The sequence below is a fragment of the Manis pentadactyla genome, chromosome 8 (assembly GCF_030020395.1).
Source record: "Manis pentadactyla isolate mManPen7 chromosome 8, mManPen7.hap1, whole genome shotgun sequence".
In the NCBI taxonomy this organism is placed as follows: domain Eukaryota; kingdom Metazoa; phylum Chordata; class Mammalia; order Pholidota; family Manidae; genus Manis; species Manis pentadactyla.
Genome location: NC_080026.1, coordinates 94,691,749 through 94,708,164, shown reverse-complemented (window position 1 = coordinate 94,708,164; position 16,416 = coordinate 94,691,749). Strand labels below are relative to the sequence as shown.

Genomic DNA, 16,416 nt, shown 5'->3' with positions numbered 1-16,416 from the left:
TGACAAGGCTTATTTCTTCCAGGCAGTTAATTCATCTTATTAGAGAAAACGTTTTAGCATTTTTCTTTGTATAAGGCACTGGGTTGGGCTTGGTGGGATGCAGCATGGTGTATCTAAAATAATCTCAGCTTTGGAATCTTGCAGAGTTCAAATTCGGACCTGGCCATTTACTTAGCTATGCAGGCTTGGCAAGTAATGCTTGCTTTGAACTTTGAGTTCATCTTCTGAATTAGGGTGTATTACATCTTTTGCAGCATTATTGAAAGGATTACAATTAATGTCTGTGAGTGACTGAGAGATAATGAGTGCACAGATGACACATGAGCCACAGGTCCATCTTCAAGCCCAAAGCTTGGTAATACTTGTGGATGATGGGACATACTGACCAACAGAAAGGTGGAGAGGGAGAGACCATCTTCAAAAAATAGAAAGGGTCTTGTTACTGGCAGCACTCATGTAGCAGCTGAACGATCACTGTGAAAGTTGCTTCAGAAAGCATTCTGTTTAATCTTAGGATCTCTTCAGTTTCTAAGGCCATAAAAAGAAATATCCAACTTAAAAGAGAAAAAAATTTTATAGTAAGTTCAAATACCAAGGGGTAACGACGATGTGATTAGAGGGTCTATGTTGTAGTTATACAAATGAAACAAATGAGAGAGTTAGCAGTTGCTTCTAAACTTACTGAAAATAATGATTTAAAGGTTTATTTCAGGGTAGGTGTTTTTACTTTTTCCTGTGGTCATTCATCACCAAGATAGTGGATGCTAAAAAGTATAATGTTAGGAAATGCAGTGGCTTTAAATATGGAACTTGTTTGGGTTGTGAAGTATTAATATGGAATAGATGAGTTTGTGAGATGGTAATTTTTGTGCTCCAGTGTGCTTTAGAGACAGGAATAGTGGGCTGAATTATCAATCAACTGAAATCTATTCCAAGTTCCAAGATTTTCTTCTGCCAGGGCTATGTGACATAAGCAGGTCTTTAACTTCTCTGTACTCAGATTCCTTACTGACTCGATGAGGTCACCATCATTCTGTCAGCCTGTACATGTCAAACATTTTGAACTCCTGAGATTAAGGCCAGTTGCTACTGGGATTATATTTATTCATATTTAAGCAACTCTAAGCAGCTAAGGTATAAGTTATTGACAAGAAAGACTAATGTCTGAGGCAAAATTTGCACACAGTCTAATAAATGGTTTTCCTAACTGTGCAGTGTGGATCCTAGGGTCCCATGAGGGGGATCAAAGAAAAGCTTTCTAGGTTTTTCCTTATTACGGTATAAAAACCTACTCAGATATTGATCAGATAAAGTCATATACTTCTGTAAAGACAAATATCCCTGATATAAAGCAAATCTACCATTTGTTTGGTAGAAATGCTTTATAGATTTCCTTCTTATAAAAAGTAATTTGACCTTATCCCCCTATCCCAAATCTCTGAGACTTCTGAAAGGATAAAGAAACCAATCTGGAGCTCTTTCAAAGGATTTATTTGCTACAGAATTGCCCGAGCCCACCAACAAGATGACTCAGGATTTCTGTGTTTAAAAGGATTTTGTTCACTGCTTTATTTTTATAAGTGCTTCAACATTCAAAAAGCAATTCTTTTTGCCAGAATTTGGCATGTCTAGAAGAGGTTAGAAAAAGTTAGAATCTATAGAATTAGATGTCTAAAAATAGAAAATCCCCTGGACATTTAAAAATTTCTCATTTGGACAGGTCCTGAGTTGAAGTCACATTCTTCTGCAAAAAGATGTTTTAGTTAAAGAATGCTGTATTTTATAACTCCAGGTCCTGACCTCAATCTTGACTGGTGAGGATTCCAGGCACTGCAAAAATGACAGGAGAGACACCATTCAGTTGGCCAATTCCGGCATGTGTTGTACCTGGCTTGTGAAGTATTATAAATATCTTTTAAACCCAAACCTCTTGGTTCTCTGACGCCGATTGTCTTAATCTGATTCTCAATACTTTTTAAAACAAATCAAACAAAATTTTTCCCCAGACGATCACACATTTAAGTATTTGCTGCTTGTGGACAGATAAAGAGAAACCAAGTATGGATGTGAATTAACAATTCAGTGATGGAGCTGTGAATCTCTGGATGGCTTTGTAAGCTGTAAGTTCCTTGCTGGTCCTGCACTTGCTGTGCAGCACAGGTGACCATCTAGGCAAAGTCAACCAGAAGAGGGTGTGAACCCCAGCAGCTGCTCGATAGGTTTAAACCGCCACTCATCTGCCTCCAGCTCTTCTACCAAACCAGCTAGCTTTTCCATCCGTGCAACCTGCTGATCTGTAAAGAGTCAAGAGGTAATGTATAACATATTACTGCAAGAAAGTCACCAACCACCAATACAGTGATTGGCTTAGAAATAATTTTTAGAAAGATTTTTCCTCCCTCAATAGTCTAGTAATGGGGTCTTACTCTATGCTGGCCAGAAGATTTAATCTTTAAAAGAAAAAAAAGCAGAACATATCCTCCATTGTGATTTGTGTACAGCCTAGGGTGACTGGCGGTTGTAGCTTTCCCCCCACATTATGCTTTCAATGGAGAAGTGGTCTGCCGAGGGAACATAGTTCCCTGACGCATAAATGAAGGCCTGGTGAGGTAAAATGAAACAGAAAAGGTGCTACTAGGTGCAGACTTCTCAGAGTCCAGATAGACCATGCGGTATTACATAAATACTTGGATATGAAGATGATGATGGTAACCAGTAGAGGACAACAGTAAAAGGAGGTTTTAGAAAGGACAGGAAAAAAAGCAACAGAAGAGGAGTAGGAACTCTCCTAGAAAACTAACTCTTTTGACTTCAACTCTAAGGTTCACTGTGGACATTATGTCTGGATTAATACCATAGAGTGCTCTTGTCTGCAGGTAATCTAGAAAAAGTCTACTTAAATAGCCTTACTTAGTTTGAAGAGTTTTTGTGACAGAGCACACTGATCTTTCTGAATTCTCCTCTTCCACCCTTTCCTGTAAATTTATTCTCATAGTTAAGTACACAACACTCATGTGCTTACCATGTTTCACCTGTTTAAGTGTAGATGCCACTTGATAGCTGAAAACAGATTCACAGAGGAATCTCTCAGAGCCGTCTACAAATGGAAGAGGAAGAGTTTTAATCTGCTGTAAGGGTTTTATGGCTTCTGATAAACCAAGTAAATAAACACTGAGTCCCTTCTCCCTTTTCTTTCCTGCTTTTACATGGAGGGTCTAGTTCTCAGTGTTTACAAAAAAGGGCCTCTGTTTCATTTAGAACACTGCTGTGTTATAAAGGCTACTTCATCTATACCTAGTATATTAAAATAGTCCCTCTACTTGTTTAAGAGTTTAAAAATAGTATTATAAAAACAAAAACAAGAAACCTCAGTCTGATGTTCTGGTCAATATTTTCCCCCTCCTAGCCTGACAGTTTCTTAATGTTCTGTCTGTATGTCAGGCAAACATGGACACCTGACACATTTGGCCACGTGGCCCCTGTGCTATCAAAATACAAAGTGTACCAAATCTCTAAACCATTTTCATTCTAAAAAGTAAAGCTTAGTATAGCTGTTATTGATTTTTAATATATCAAATTACATCATTATGACCATTACAAAACATTGCTGGGAAATTTCATTCTGTAAATGCAGACTATAACCTTGATTTTCCAACTGAAGCAAAATTCTGCAATTTGGATGATAAGAGTATGGTGCAATTTCAGAACCTAGCACCGTATTGGTGCCAAGAACTGGCAACAACAAGGTAGCTAACTCAGTCATCACAGCACTTAGATGACTGTGAAAAAAACTAGTTCATGTTATTCCTTGTCAGACAAGGGCTGATATAGCAAAAGATACTCTAAAAGACATAGAGCTCTTGTAGGAATATGTAACTTATGGAGAAACCATTTGGGGAAGGTATCTTATTGAAAAAAATCTTAAAACAAATGCAGGGAGAGGACTCAGCTATCTTTCTAGGTGGTTGTCCATGCCAGCACTATTAGGTGTCAAGCACTCACATCAGTCATGGGTTGGTGTGTCAGCTAGGTATTAAGTGACAAAGAGGACTAACACATTCCGGCTTCATGCTGAGTTTCACACAAGGCAGACCTTATTTCAGAAGTCATGATAAACAATAAGAAAAACTATAGATATTGTATCCAAATGGCTTGAATATACAACCAAAAAAAGGGACTCTGCCCCATATTACCTTCAAAATTTATGCCAAAAAAGTTAAATTATTTTCATACATATTAGGTATTGATATATACATGTACTCTGTGTGTGTGTGTGTGTGTGTGTGTGTGTGTGTGTATATAGCTGACATGTACCAATGTATATTGAAAGAATATATTATGTGTTATTTCAAAATTAACCTATTTCATAGTGATGTATACTTTAGGGAAAGTGCTACATTTTTAAAATTCGATTTCTTTTGTATATATTGGGCTATATGGCATATGGTCCTATCCCCTCCTCCCACCCCAAATCCTCTGGTTGAATATAAGTCATTTGTGAGATTATCTAAACTGAACAAAACATTTTTTTATTTTCAATTAACTGAATATTGCACTGACTGTCTAGTTTAAATATCTAGGTAAGCTAATGATATCACTGAGTGTTTTAGATAAGGGCAATGGGCAGCAAATAACTATGAATCCCATTATGGGAAGAGGGACTATGAATGTTTGACACCAATCATGCAATTTATTATGGGTTTTCTGTGTAAATATACCAGTGTTCATTATCCTAGTCACACTCTTGCTTAAAGTGTCGAAGTAGAACTCAAGTTTTATTTTAGAAAGTGCAAAGCATGGAGAATTAGAGCTCAATTCTCAGGTGGTTTGAACTTTAGGATTATGGGCTGGCTGTAAGGATTAGGCTAAAATGTATTTGGAAGCTCTTGGAAGTGCTACCTACCACTTATATTTAAACACTGCTGCTATCAGGATAAAATGCTTAAGTTATAACATTTGCATTATTTCCCTTGGTAACAAACTTCAAAGCAAAAGGATGTAAGCTAAGCTAATCTTTCAAAAAGGCACCTGCATATCACCTGGCCACTCCATACGCCTGTGGCACACACTTTGCTGATTTGCAGCTCTGTATTAACCACAAATCCACGGCTTTTTAGCTACATCCTATTAGGCGTGATATCTGTACCAATCTAACTAACGCTGGGAATTTCTCCAGAGAGGAATCAGCCTGGGGCAATCTGTTTTCCATTTAGAAATTGTAATCAAACCCTTTGTAACACACTAAGTTGCAATACATCAGCTCTCCTCCTAAGGGACAAGCAAAGGTTTTAAATAGTGAAAAGTTCAGTAAATTGCCCAAATCTAATGCCATTGCCAACTCCAGTAAATAGGATGCTAACAGATTCATTTAAAAGAATATTACCTCACAGCAGGAAATCAGACCAGATAATTTATACTTCAGTGGCCCAATGTCACTAAAATTCAGCCACTTCTGGGCTGGAAGGCAGTCTCTAATTTGCTCACTAATAAATGGGTGAGGACAACCTTAGCCATGGGCAGAATGCTGAAAACTGCTGTACAGATCTTCCTTGACATACAATGGGGTAATGTTCTGATAAACCCATTTTAAGTTGAAAAGTATCATTAAGAGGAAAATACATGTAATACATCAAACCTGTGGAACATCATAGCTTAGCTTAGCCTACCTTAAATGTCTCAGAACATTTGCATTAGCCTATAGTTGGGCAAAATAATCCAACATAAAGCCTATTTTATAGTAAAGTGTTGAATATCTCATGTAATTTATCAAACACTGTACTGAAAATGAAAAATAGAAGAGCTGTATGGGTACAGAATGGTTGTAAGTGTATCTCTTGTTTAGTGATTGTGCGGCTGACTTGGGAGCTGAAATGTGCCATTGCCCAGCATCTTGAGAGTATGTTACTACATATTGCTAGCCCGGCAAAAGATCAAAATTCAAAACATGAAGTAGTTTCTACTGAATAATGTGTTGCTTTTATACTATCGTAAAGTCAAAAAATCGTAAAGTAAACCACCATTAAGCTGGGGACTGTCTGTACATTGCTTATGTGAGGTATCTGTTATCAGAGAGCAGATACATGAAAAAGTTAATTCTCAAGGTTAACTATAGATTATTTGGCTTTATTATCCTAGATTTAGGAAGATGGAAGATCAAGTTGAACCTGTTAAGATTATACACAGTATCCAACCTTGATTCCTGACTGCTTTTCTTTCTTACTCTAAACAGGCAACTGTTCCCATTCTATTTGCAAATTCGATTAAACTACTTTTAGAAAAATGGTCAGGTACTTATGCATTAATTATGCATGCTAACTGCATAATATATCACCTATAAACATGATAGAAGATGCTTCCATGTCTAATAGCCTTGCTAACTCACATTTAGCAGTATTTTTTTTAGTTTAACATTTTTGATTTGGCCAGGATAGTTGAAGGATTGCCATCTCTAATTTTCAGTCTGTTCTTAAGTTAAGGAGATCTAAAATATCAGTGAAACTTTAAGCCTAAGGAAGGGAATCAAAACTGCACTGTGAATTTAAACTCAATGTAAGTTGATCCTAAACAGAAAGCCAACACATTCCTCCATGAAGCACACTGGGATGGAATAAAAGTGGTTAGAAATATAACATTCCAAATTATCTCAGAAACTTTTCTTCTTTAATGTTTCCAAGTAATCTGGTGTATCCTGACAAAGAATGCTGACAGCTTTGAGACTAGAGGTACCGCCGTAGCCATGTAGCCAGAATTGAAATGATCTCAATCGTAGGAGTCTACTGTTAAATACTGATTCCTCTTTTGTAGCTACATATAATGCATTAAGTTATTTAAGTGCCTCCAACTTTTGATTTGTTTTGTGGGAAACTTCCTTAATACTAGGTCTCTACTGCATATAATTGAAGTCACAATATATATTTAGGGTCAAATATGATAAACAAGGCCTCAGTTGTTCATTACCTCCAGACTTGGTGATATTAACTTGAGTATTCAGTTAACCCAATTAAAGAACCTGGAAAGGCAAAGGCGGAAGCACATACACCTCAGATACATCACTAACTACACTACCTGATTGTCCTTCACTAGTCATGACTGGAACCAATTCTAGAAAGCTTTATGGTCCCAGTCTTCTCATGTTTTCCTGTCACAAATGATTCTTCTGGTTTGCCCAGCTTAACCCAAAACTTTTTTATTATACCTAATATAAATAAAAGATCATCCCCAAAAGTCAGCTCCTAACTATAGTTTGAACCTTTCTCAGAGACATTTCCAGATTAATTTTTAAACATACTTACTAAAACTTGCAATATTTAAAGCCAAAAAAGATGAATATATAATAAAGCACAAAAGTGCTAGAATCAGGTAGATTTTGAGTCCTTAACTCTTTGTTGACTTTTTTCAAAGTATGATGGATAGTTTAATAGTTAAAGACCACTTTCATGAGACTCCCCTCCCCTGGATGTTAGTTAAAATAAAGATTCCTGTGCTGCACCCTAGACTAATTCACAATCTCTAAGATGGGCCAGAAATGTGCATTTTATATAAGCTCTTCTATGCTATTAAGAATTTATTGTTCTACACATAATGCGTGGGTGGGGGCATGGGGAAGGCAGCATAGCAACCACAGTGTTGTTCATGTAAGTGTATATTGATGATACCAAAATGTGCTGAGTAAGATAGTGGATGATCTGATGCAAATCCAGCTATTGGTGCTAGAAAGACCACAATGCACTGTGCTGCAGTGGGCCAGGAGAGCCATCTTCACATGTAAGAATAGTATAGTAGTTTTTATTTCCTGTTAGGACATCTTTGATGGGGTTAATCTATATGTACATTAACTACATCAGGAAAAAAATACCACAAATCTACTAACCAAAGGAAGGCAGACTGGTGCCAGGACAACGCAAGTTGGAGCAGGAGGTCAAGAGAATTCCTGATTCCAGTGCTGACTCTGTCTTTATCATGGTCATATCACTTTAACTTTTCTAGGTCTAAATAACCCTAAATGACCTCCTTGATTTCCAAAGTCTTTTTTCATCTCCAAAATTGTGATTCTGGAGAAAGATTTGTGTTTGAAAGATATTATCTTGAAATGGGGACAAGAGATGAAATGTGGAGCTGAAATCAGGGCAGACTTATCTCTAATCCATTTAATAGCTTCTTTATAATTAATATTCACTGCAGGTCTGAATCCAACTATTCAGCAAAAAGCAGCATGAGCTCACCTTCTAACATCTCTCCAGCGCCTTTGGGGTAGGTGAAAAGGGCTTTCCGTGGTGGGCCAAGGTCTGAGACACTGAAACCAGATCCAGCAACCGAACTTCCGCTGACGCCACCAGCTGAAGAGGATGATGAAGATGCAGCCATTTCCTTGTTAGTGGAATTCTCACTTCACTGCAGAGAAAAAGAGCAACTGGCAAGTTTATGGAAGGGAGATTAACAACATTTCATTCTAGCTGCAAGAAAAGCCAGCCTACAGTTTAGTAAAGAATTAGCTCCCTCCTTTTCTACCTTCTCCAATTCCATAATCTTTTATTGATGCTTCAGACCAAAATGTCACTCAGGATTTTAAGTTAAAATATGATTATTCTTAGTTTTCCTACTTAAAACACTGCATCCTACCATTAGCAAACTGTTTAGGTCACTTGGGACTGACTGTGGGTGATTTATAGGTTCTGAAGGGGTGATACGGCAGTGCCATCATAGCAATTTGAGGAAATAAATTATATGAGGATAATCCAACCATTCCTCCTAGGACAGTTTGTCTTGGATACATCCTGACTAAGCCACACCAAGAAATTCCCTTATAAAATTTTCCAAATAAAATCCAAAATAACACTCTGTTCTGTTCCCAAGGAAGGGAATTGGTTAGGAAATACTGGTCCTTTCATTAAAAAATGAGAAAACAATTTTTATCCAAATGTAATTCCCAAATCCATCACTTGGTGGCATCCCCAAACTGGAACAAAAGAGCTCAGGAAATGATCTTAGAATCCATGGGCTTTTAGAAATAGAGCAGCTGTGATGCTTAATCCTACATAGTATCAACAAGTCCAAATGTAAATTAGGAAGTATGTATTGAATACACAATACCTTATAAAAGTTCAAAACAAAAGGACTGCTTTTGTCATAGAACCTTATACCACACATTTACAAAAGATTCTAAAAAAGAATGGTCTAGTATTGTGCTATCTAATGGAACTTTCTGCCATGATGAAAATGTTCAAATGTTCTATTTTTGAGCTGTCCAATACAGTAGCCACCAGCCTCATGTGGCTAGTGTAACTGAAGAACTGTATCTTAAATTTTATTTAATGTTAACCAAAATTCAAAGTCACATGTGACTAGTGGTTACTGTATGGGATAGTGGTCTAGTATTTAGACTAAAAAGTGACTTTACACTGAATTATACACTCTAAAATGGCTAGTGGTTAATTTATTTTTATTTATTTTTATTTTGGTATCATTAATCTACAATTACATGAAGAACATTATGTTTACTAGGCTCCCCCCTTCACCAAGTCCCCCCCACAAACCCCATTACAGTCACTGTCCATCAGCATAGTAAGATGCTGTAGAATCACTACTTGTCTTCTCTGTGTTGCACAGCCCTCCCCGTGCCCCCCCAACATTACACATGCTAATCGTAATGCCCCCTTTTTTTTCCCCGCCCTTATCTATCCCTTCCCACCCATCCTCCTCAGTCCCTTTCCCTTTGGTAACTGTTAGTCCATTCTTGGGTTCTGTGATTCTGCTGCTGTTTTGTTCCTTCAGTTTTTCTTTGTTCTTATACTCCACATATGAGTGAAATCATTTGCTACTTGTCTCTCTCCACCTGGCTTATTTCACTGAGCATAATACCCTCTAGCTCCATCCATGTTGTTGCAAATGGTAGGATTTGTTTTCTTCTTATGGCTGAAAAATAATCCATTGTGTATATGTACCACATCTTCTTTATCCATTCATCTACTGATGGACACTTAGGTTGCTTCCATTTCTTGACTATTGTAAATAGTGCTGTGATAAACATAGGGGTGCATCTGTCTTTTTCAAACTGGGCTGCTGCATTCTTAGGGTAAATTCCTAGAAGTGCAATTCCTGGGTCAAATGGTATTTGTATTTTGAGCATTTTGAGGACTCTCCATACTGCTTTCCACAATGGTTGAACTAATTTACATTCCCACCAGCAGTGTAGGAGGGTTCCCCTTTCTCCACAGCCTTGCCAACATTTGTTGTTGTTTGTCTTTTGGATGATGGCGATCCTTACTGGTGTGAAGTGATATCTCATTGTGGTTTTAATTTGCATTTCTCTGATGATTAGCGATGTGGAGCATCTTTTCATGTGTCTGTTGGGCTAGTGGTTAATTTTATGTTTCGTGAATTTTAGCTCAATTAAAAAAAAGGAAAAAAATGACTTTAAAAGGATGTTAAAAATCAATTCCCTCTTTAATGGCCAGGATTTTAGCTGAATCTTTTTTTGCTAGCAGCAAAATGAAAATATTATGAAAAGCTTAAGTTTGTTTTTGAATAAAAAAAAAAAGAGGGAGTGCCATGCACATATAAATCCTGTAAATACATAATCCAGTTTTCTAGTAAACAAAGTCATATACTGTACATTTCTGAAATGTTGGCTGTTGTGTTTCCTTGATTTTGTGATGATGATTTAAGGGTGCCAGGGAAGCACAGCTTAGTTTCTGATTTCATTATATGTCTACAAGTAATATTTGTTAACACTGAAGTGGGATATGGGAATAGTAAGGCCATTGCTATAATTAGAATGTCATTCTATTTAAAAGTGTAAATTGATTAAGGACATTTTCAATCTTGCTATTAGATCACCTTTCCTTTTTTTTCTGAGCTCTGTAACTTTCCAAATTGTATTCATATTAATAGAAGCCAACAACTTTTCAAATTAGATTCACATCCAGTCCTTTGGACCACGCTAGCTTAATATGTAGCTTGACAAGTTTTTAAATGCTCTTTTAAATACAACTTAAGCAGTAATCAGTCAGATCCAAATTTCTAAGAGGATTCCCGTTTGGGATTCACATAAAATATATACATAGTTTGGCCATCTTTTGGAGAATAGCTCAGTCTTACTTTCCATCAGTTCAGAGTAGAACCTTCTGTGAACTGTTTCTCTCTCTATCTCACCTGAGACTTAAAACTCTGATATTTTCCTACACCTTGATAAATGTTCTATTAGTTGCAAATGCAAGGGCCACTTTATACTTTGAAATCAGTTGCTCAACAGAGCTCTCAAGCAACTGCCAGAGTGAGGACAGCTTCAAAAGATAGACACAGAGTGACTTCTAAATGAATACAATCAAAGGAATTCCCTTTCATCCAATTTTCTTTCAAACTCAGAACTAATAATACACAAAATAGCCAGGGTTGAAAATTGGCAGAATTATCACAAAGCTAACTTTAATATTAATAGGCACTTTTTTGCTGAGGTAGAAAGATTACATCCAAGTCATTTCTAGCTTTAAAGATTTAGGTTAAATTTTGAATGCTATCAGCAGGTGGTAACAGAAGTTAAAGTAAAACTAACAATAAACACTAGTTTTTAAGTGCTCTATGAAGCAGGCATTCTGATACATAAAACATAATGGTTGGCGGCCTGTACTGTTGATTTAAATAAATATTTGCTAAAAGAGTGAAACATTTTACAGGGATCACAGATTCCTTAAAGGCCATCTAACCCAACTCCCTCATTTTATAGCTGACAAAACTGAGGTGTAGAGACTAGTTTATTTGCTGTGATATTTTTCAAGCAGTAGCTTTGTTAGCACTTCATGTGCCATGTGAGACGTGAACAGCATAGTGGTTAAGGCCTCAGACTCTGAAACTTCTTGGTTTTGGGTTCATGTCCTGATTTTGCTACTACTTGCTGAATGACTGGACAAATCACTTAACTTTTGTTCCTCATCCCTAAAATGGGGATAATAATAGTACTTACCTCATAAAGGTGTCATAAAGGTAAGTATAACTAAAGCATTTGGAACAGTTACAGTCATAGTAAACAATAAATCTTTGCTATCCAAAATCACTAATGGGTATTTATTCTTGAATAACCTTTTTCCTATGCAGATCCATTTTTCACACTTATGTCCCAACACACTTACTAATGGGAAAGTTCTAATTCTTATCATTTGACATAAATTTGGCAGGATCCTAAAGGGAAAATGCCCTCCATTAATGCATTGCACACTTTGATTTCAAGGTTCATGAGCTTAGAATTTTGTGATTAGGAAAGGGGGAAGGAGTTGTCTTTCTACCCTCAAGGCATAGGACAGAACCTGGATCACACTCTCTTCTTAATGAATGATTAACAAATGACAGAACACAGGACTAGCAGATCAGCAAAGGTTTATGCAAGGTCCATAGAAGCTTGGTGTCATGAGAGTTGGTCCATTATTGTTTTCTTCCTCATTCTGTAGATCTATTTATACAACTGTCTCCCATTAGGCTGTCAGGACCATGGAAGGTGCTGAGTAAAATTTGGTTGAATGAATAAATGATGATGAAGTAAGCCGGGGTTTGGCCCTCTCAGGGAAGCCTAGACTATTGGCAGTTGAGATCCTCATAGGAGAGTAATGTTTTGATAAGATGATCAGATGTTTATTTCATTTATGATAGGGATGACCTCATTTTCATAAACTACCTTCCTTCCTAGCAGATATATGCCTATTTTCTCTTTTTTAAAATTAAAGTACATTGATATACACTTTTATGAAGGTTTCACAAGAAAAACAATGTGGTTATTACATTCACCCTTATTATCGAGTTCCCCGCATACCCCATTGCAGTCACTGTCTATCAGTATAGTAAGATGCCACAGGGTCCCTATTTGTCTTCTCTGAGCTATACTGTCTTCCCCCTGACCCCACACACACCATGTGCACTAATCATGATATCCCACAATCCCCTTCTCCCTCCTTCCCCACCCACCCTCCCACACTCCTCCCCTTTGGTAACCACTAGTCCCTTCTTGGAGTCTGTGAGTCTGCTGCTATTTTGTTCCTTCAGTTTTGCTTCATTGTGATACTCCACAAATAAGGGAAATCATTTGGTATTTGTCTTTCTCTGACTGACTTATTTCACTGAGCATAATACCCTCTAGCTCCATCCATGTTGTTGCAAATGCTAGGATTTGTTTCTTTCTTATGGATGAATAGTATTCCATTGTGTAATGTACCACCTCTTCTTTATCCATTCATCTACTGATGGACACTTAGGTTGCTTCTGTATCTTGGCTATTGTAAATAGTGCTGTGATAACCATAGGGGTGCATATGTCTTTTTGAATCTAAGAAGTTTTTTTCTTTGGGTAAATTCCCAGGAGTGGAATTCCTGGGTCAAATGGTATTTCTATTTTTAGTTTTTTGCGGAACCTTCATATTGCTTTCCACAATGGTTAAACTAGTTTACATTCCCACCAGCAGTGTAGGAGGGTCCCCCTTTCTCTGCATCCTCACCAGCATTTGTTGTTCTTAGTCATTTCTATGTTGGCCATCCTAACTGGTGTGAGATGATATCTCATTGTGGTTTTAACTTGCATTTCCCTGATAATTAGCGATGTGGAGCATCCTATGCCTATTTTCTTAAAAAAGAATCCTTTTTGAAAAAGTGTCCTTATCAAAAAGACGCTTAAGTAGGTACCCTGTTATAATGGCAAGTCATCATAAGCAATTATTAAAATCTATCATCAACAAATCGTCCAGCTGTATTCCACTTAAAGAGCTGGGTTACCATTCAAACAGATGAACCCAGGTGTGTGGAGTGGGGCTGGAACCTGGAGGTTCCCAGCCTAGCTCCAAGCCCTGATCCCTCACGTCCTTCCCCCTCGGTCCCAAAGGGGCGACGCCAAGCGATGCTGTCCCACTGCGCAGGCGCCAACCCTCGGGCCGCATGCGCTCTCAGTCTGGCGCGGCCTGAGGAAATTTCCTCGTACACGCCCTCTGCGACAGGCTCGGGTTTCTTCTCCTACCTTCACCGTTTCACTAGTCCTTTCAGGTAGGATCCTAGGGATCAACTCCCTTTCCAACAAGCTCCCGAGGTCCCTGATCTCTCGCCCACTTACCTCACAGGCTTTGGTACTTTCTCTTACAGCCCCGCCCCCAGGGCCAGCCGGAGAGGCCGCGTTTACAACGACGAGGACGGCGGCGGGCTCGTGTCCGCGTGGTGGGGACGGCGTGCGCGCGCCCGTGGGTTTGTGGGCGTGGCCGGGGCGGAGGAGGTCGGGAAAGCGGGGAGAAGCGGGGAGAAGCGGGGAGAAGCGGGGAGAAGCGGGGAGAAGCGGGGAGGAGCGGAGAGCGCGCTCATCTTTCTGGTGCGGTTTTGCCTGACTGCTTTTTTCTCATCACTTGCTTTGGTGTATTGTTTTTTTGCTCGCTTTTGTGATCCAGGGCTTCTGCTCTCACATTTCAGGCCTTTCCTTTCTTGTTCTCTCTCCAAACCACCGTGAGGCAGGGTTAGGTTGGTCATTTTTCTTTCCTTGGGAGCACTGGTAGCTCTGTATAGGAAAGACACATGAAGAGTTTACTGTCTGAAACAGCTCTCTTTTTCCAAAGCTCATCGTCTTGAGGGCTTGATCTTAACATTAAAGTCTATTTTTGTGGAGAGCCTTTTTTTTGAGAGGTCCTGGAGGAATAGGGTGCCATGGTGTAATGTCATTAAACTATTGCTAATTATGCCCCCTCTTCCTCCAGTCAAGTCTGTTGACCTTTTATGTTATATCTCACAACACGAAAACTCCCATTAATTCTTTAAGCAAATTACCAATGAAAGTGTCTTTGTTTACTGAGGGTTGGATTGAGCATTAGGCTATTTAGTAAGGATTGATCTGGTTTTTTTGGGAACTCGTAATTTTGGGTTTCAAAACTATTTAACCTATGTGGTAGGAACATTGGATGAACTTAAACCATAGCTAGGCTATAAGGAACCCTTGTCCTAAGTTATTGATTCATGAAGTGGTGACTGGAAGCTTGGCCTCTCAGTGAATGATGCACATTTGTAGGGCAGTGATCTATGGAAATTGAATTCCTCCCTGAAGCATTGTGTTATTTTGAAGAACCAGGTTGATTAAGTCATATTTTAACTTTTTTGGTAGGCACCTGAATCTGCTTTGGGTATATATTTCTAGCACCTCCAAAAGTACTTAGGGGCTTTTTTCCCCCCTCATGGGTTAATTATATATCCCCAATTCTCTTTTAATTATCATGCTGGGTAGAAAGGGTAATAATTTTCTTTGCAAATGTTTAAAACACAGAAGGTTGCATTTTACTCCCTTTAGGTTAAAGTCATAAGTTTAAAACACAGAAGGTTGCATTTTACTCCCTTTAGGTTAAAGTCATAAAAAGACTATGCTCTCTTCCAAAGTCACGGACAGGTGAAATATTAAGGGCTCAGTATTTTTTAATCACCTTTTTTGGAGTACTGAATTGTTTGCAGATTACTGGGTAGAGTGAGCAGGAATGGAATCGTGTAGTGGAAAATGAAGCATTTGAGTTAAAACAGTTTACAGATAGGCGAGGTCTAATGGAAACAGTGCTGCTTTTGCTTAGGATATGCTGTGAACGGATGCCTGATTCTGTCCTTTTAGGTCTGTATGATGATGCATATGAAAGAGGTAGGGTTTTTATTTCTGATTAAAACAAAAGGTAAGGTGATGATTTATTTTTCAGGATCACATTGGAATATTTGGAGAAAGTACCATGGAAGTTATGCGCCCACAGCTCATAAGAATTGGTGGACGAATTTACAGGAAGAATCCCATCCAAGAACAGACTTACCAACATGAAGAAGAAGATGAAGACTTCTATCAAGGTAATTCTAGTTGCTCTTTGGTCAGATTAGAAATAAAATGTTCTCTGTATTGTAGAAGCAATTCTTTGCTTTGTTTCAATGTGTTTCTGTGTGAGCACTGAAATTTGAGATGTTTGGCCTCTCCTAGCACCATTTATGTTGATGTCTAAGGGGACTAATGAATTTAAGTTTGATGCATTCTCAGTTGGAATTTATAAATCAAGTTATGTTTCATCTTTGTACAAAGGTTTAAATGTAGTAAGGGGCAGTTTGGTTAACTATTAATATTAACCATTAATATTCTGGGACAAAATTTAGTTCCTTTATCTGTAAAGTTATGTATATATAAATATATAAATATATAAAGTAATATATATAAATTATTGAAATAAATAAACATATGTAAAGTATTTCTTCCAGTGCCCAGTAATGTTAGCTGTTAATTATTGTTGTTTTATTTTTCTCTTCTTTTCAGTTATATACAGGCAGTTCCAAACACACACTAACAACATTATTATTATGTAGAGACACTTTTAAGAAATAAACTAAATGGATTGTAAATATTTTCAGGCTAATTAACTTGGGCATGGGTTTAATGCATAAATAGGGC

The 16,416-nt window shown here is 37.9% G+C and overlaps 2 protein-coding genes across 9 annotated transcripts in view; one reads left to right on the top strand and one right to left on the bottom strand.

Moving 5' to 3' along the window:
- The window catches only part of ASCC1 (activating signal cointegrator 1 complex subunit 1), a 155,919-nt gene that overhangs the window by 18,587 nt on the left and 120,916 nt on the right, over nucleotides 1-16,416 (top strand). For 2 of the 7 annotated variants that reach the window (XM_057505961.1, XM_057505957.1), the window contains exons 1-2: nucleotides 13,874-14,015; nucleotides 15,686-15,827. In XM_057505961.1, coding sequence (XP_057361944.1) covers nucleotides 15,716-15,827 — 112 coding nt within the window. In that variant the 5' untranslated portion in view covers nucleotides 13,874-14,015; nucleotides 15,686-15,715. Of the gene's footprint in view, nucleotides 1-13,873; nucleotides 14,016-14,108; nucleotides 14,211-14,268; nucleotides 14,332-15,685; nucleotides 15,828-16,416 lie in introns of those variants that run through there. The other 5 variants (XM_036928692.2, XM_057505962.1, XM_057505960.1 and 2 more) reach the window with 5 other exon arrangements.
- Nucleotides 1,476-14,205, bottom strand: ANAPC16 (anaphase promoting complex subunit 16). 2 transcript variants are annotated; one of them, XM_036928693.2, is made up of 4 exons: nucleotides 14,083-14,205; nucleotides 8,223-8,391; nucleotides 3,023-3,097; nucleotides 1,476-2,294 (listed from the first exon to the last, which is right to left on the bottom strand). In XM_036928693.2, exons 2-4 carry the CDS (start codon nucleotides 8,362-8,364, stop codon nucleotides 2,179-2,181), a joined length of 333 nt encoding a protein of 110 aa, XP_036784588.1. In that variant the 5' UTR covers nucleotides 8,365-8,391; nucleotides 14,083-14,205; the 3' UTR covers nucleotides 1,476-2,178. The 2 variants fall into 2 exon arrangements, with proteins under 2 accessions (XP_036784588.1, XP_057361946.1); XM_057505963.1 differs by lacking the exon at nucleotides 14,083-14,205 and adding an exon at nucleotides 8,509-8,614.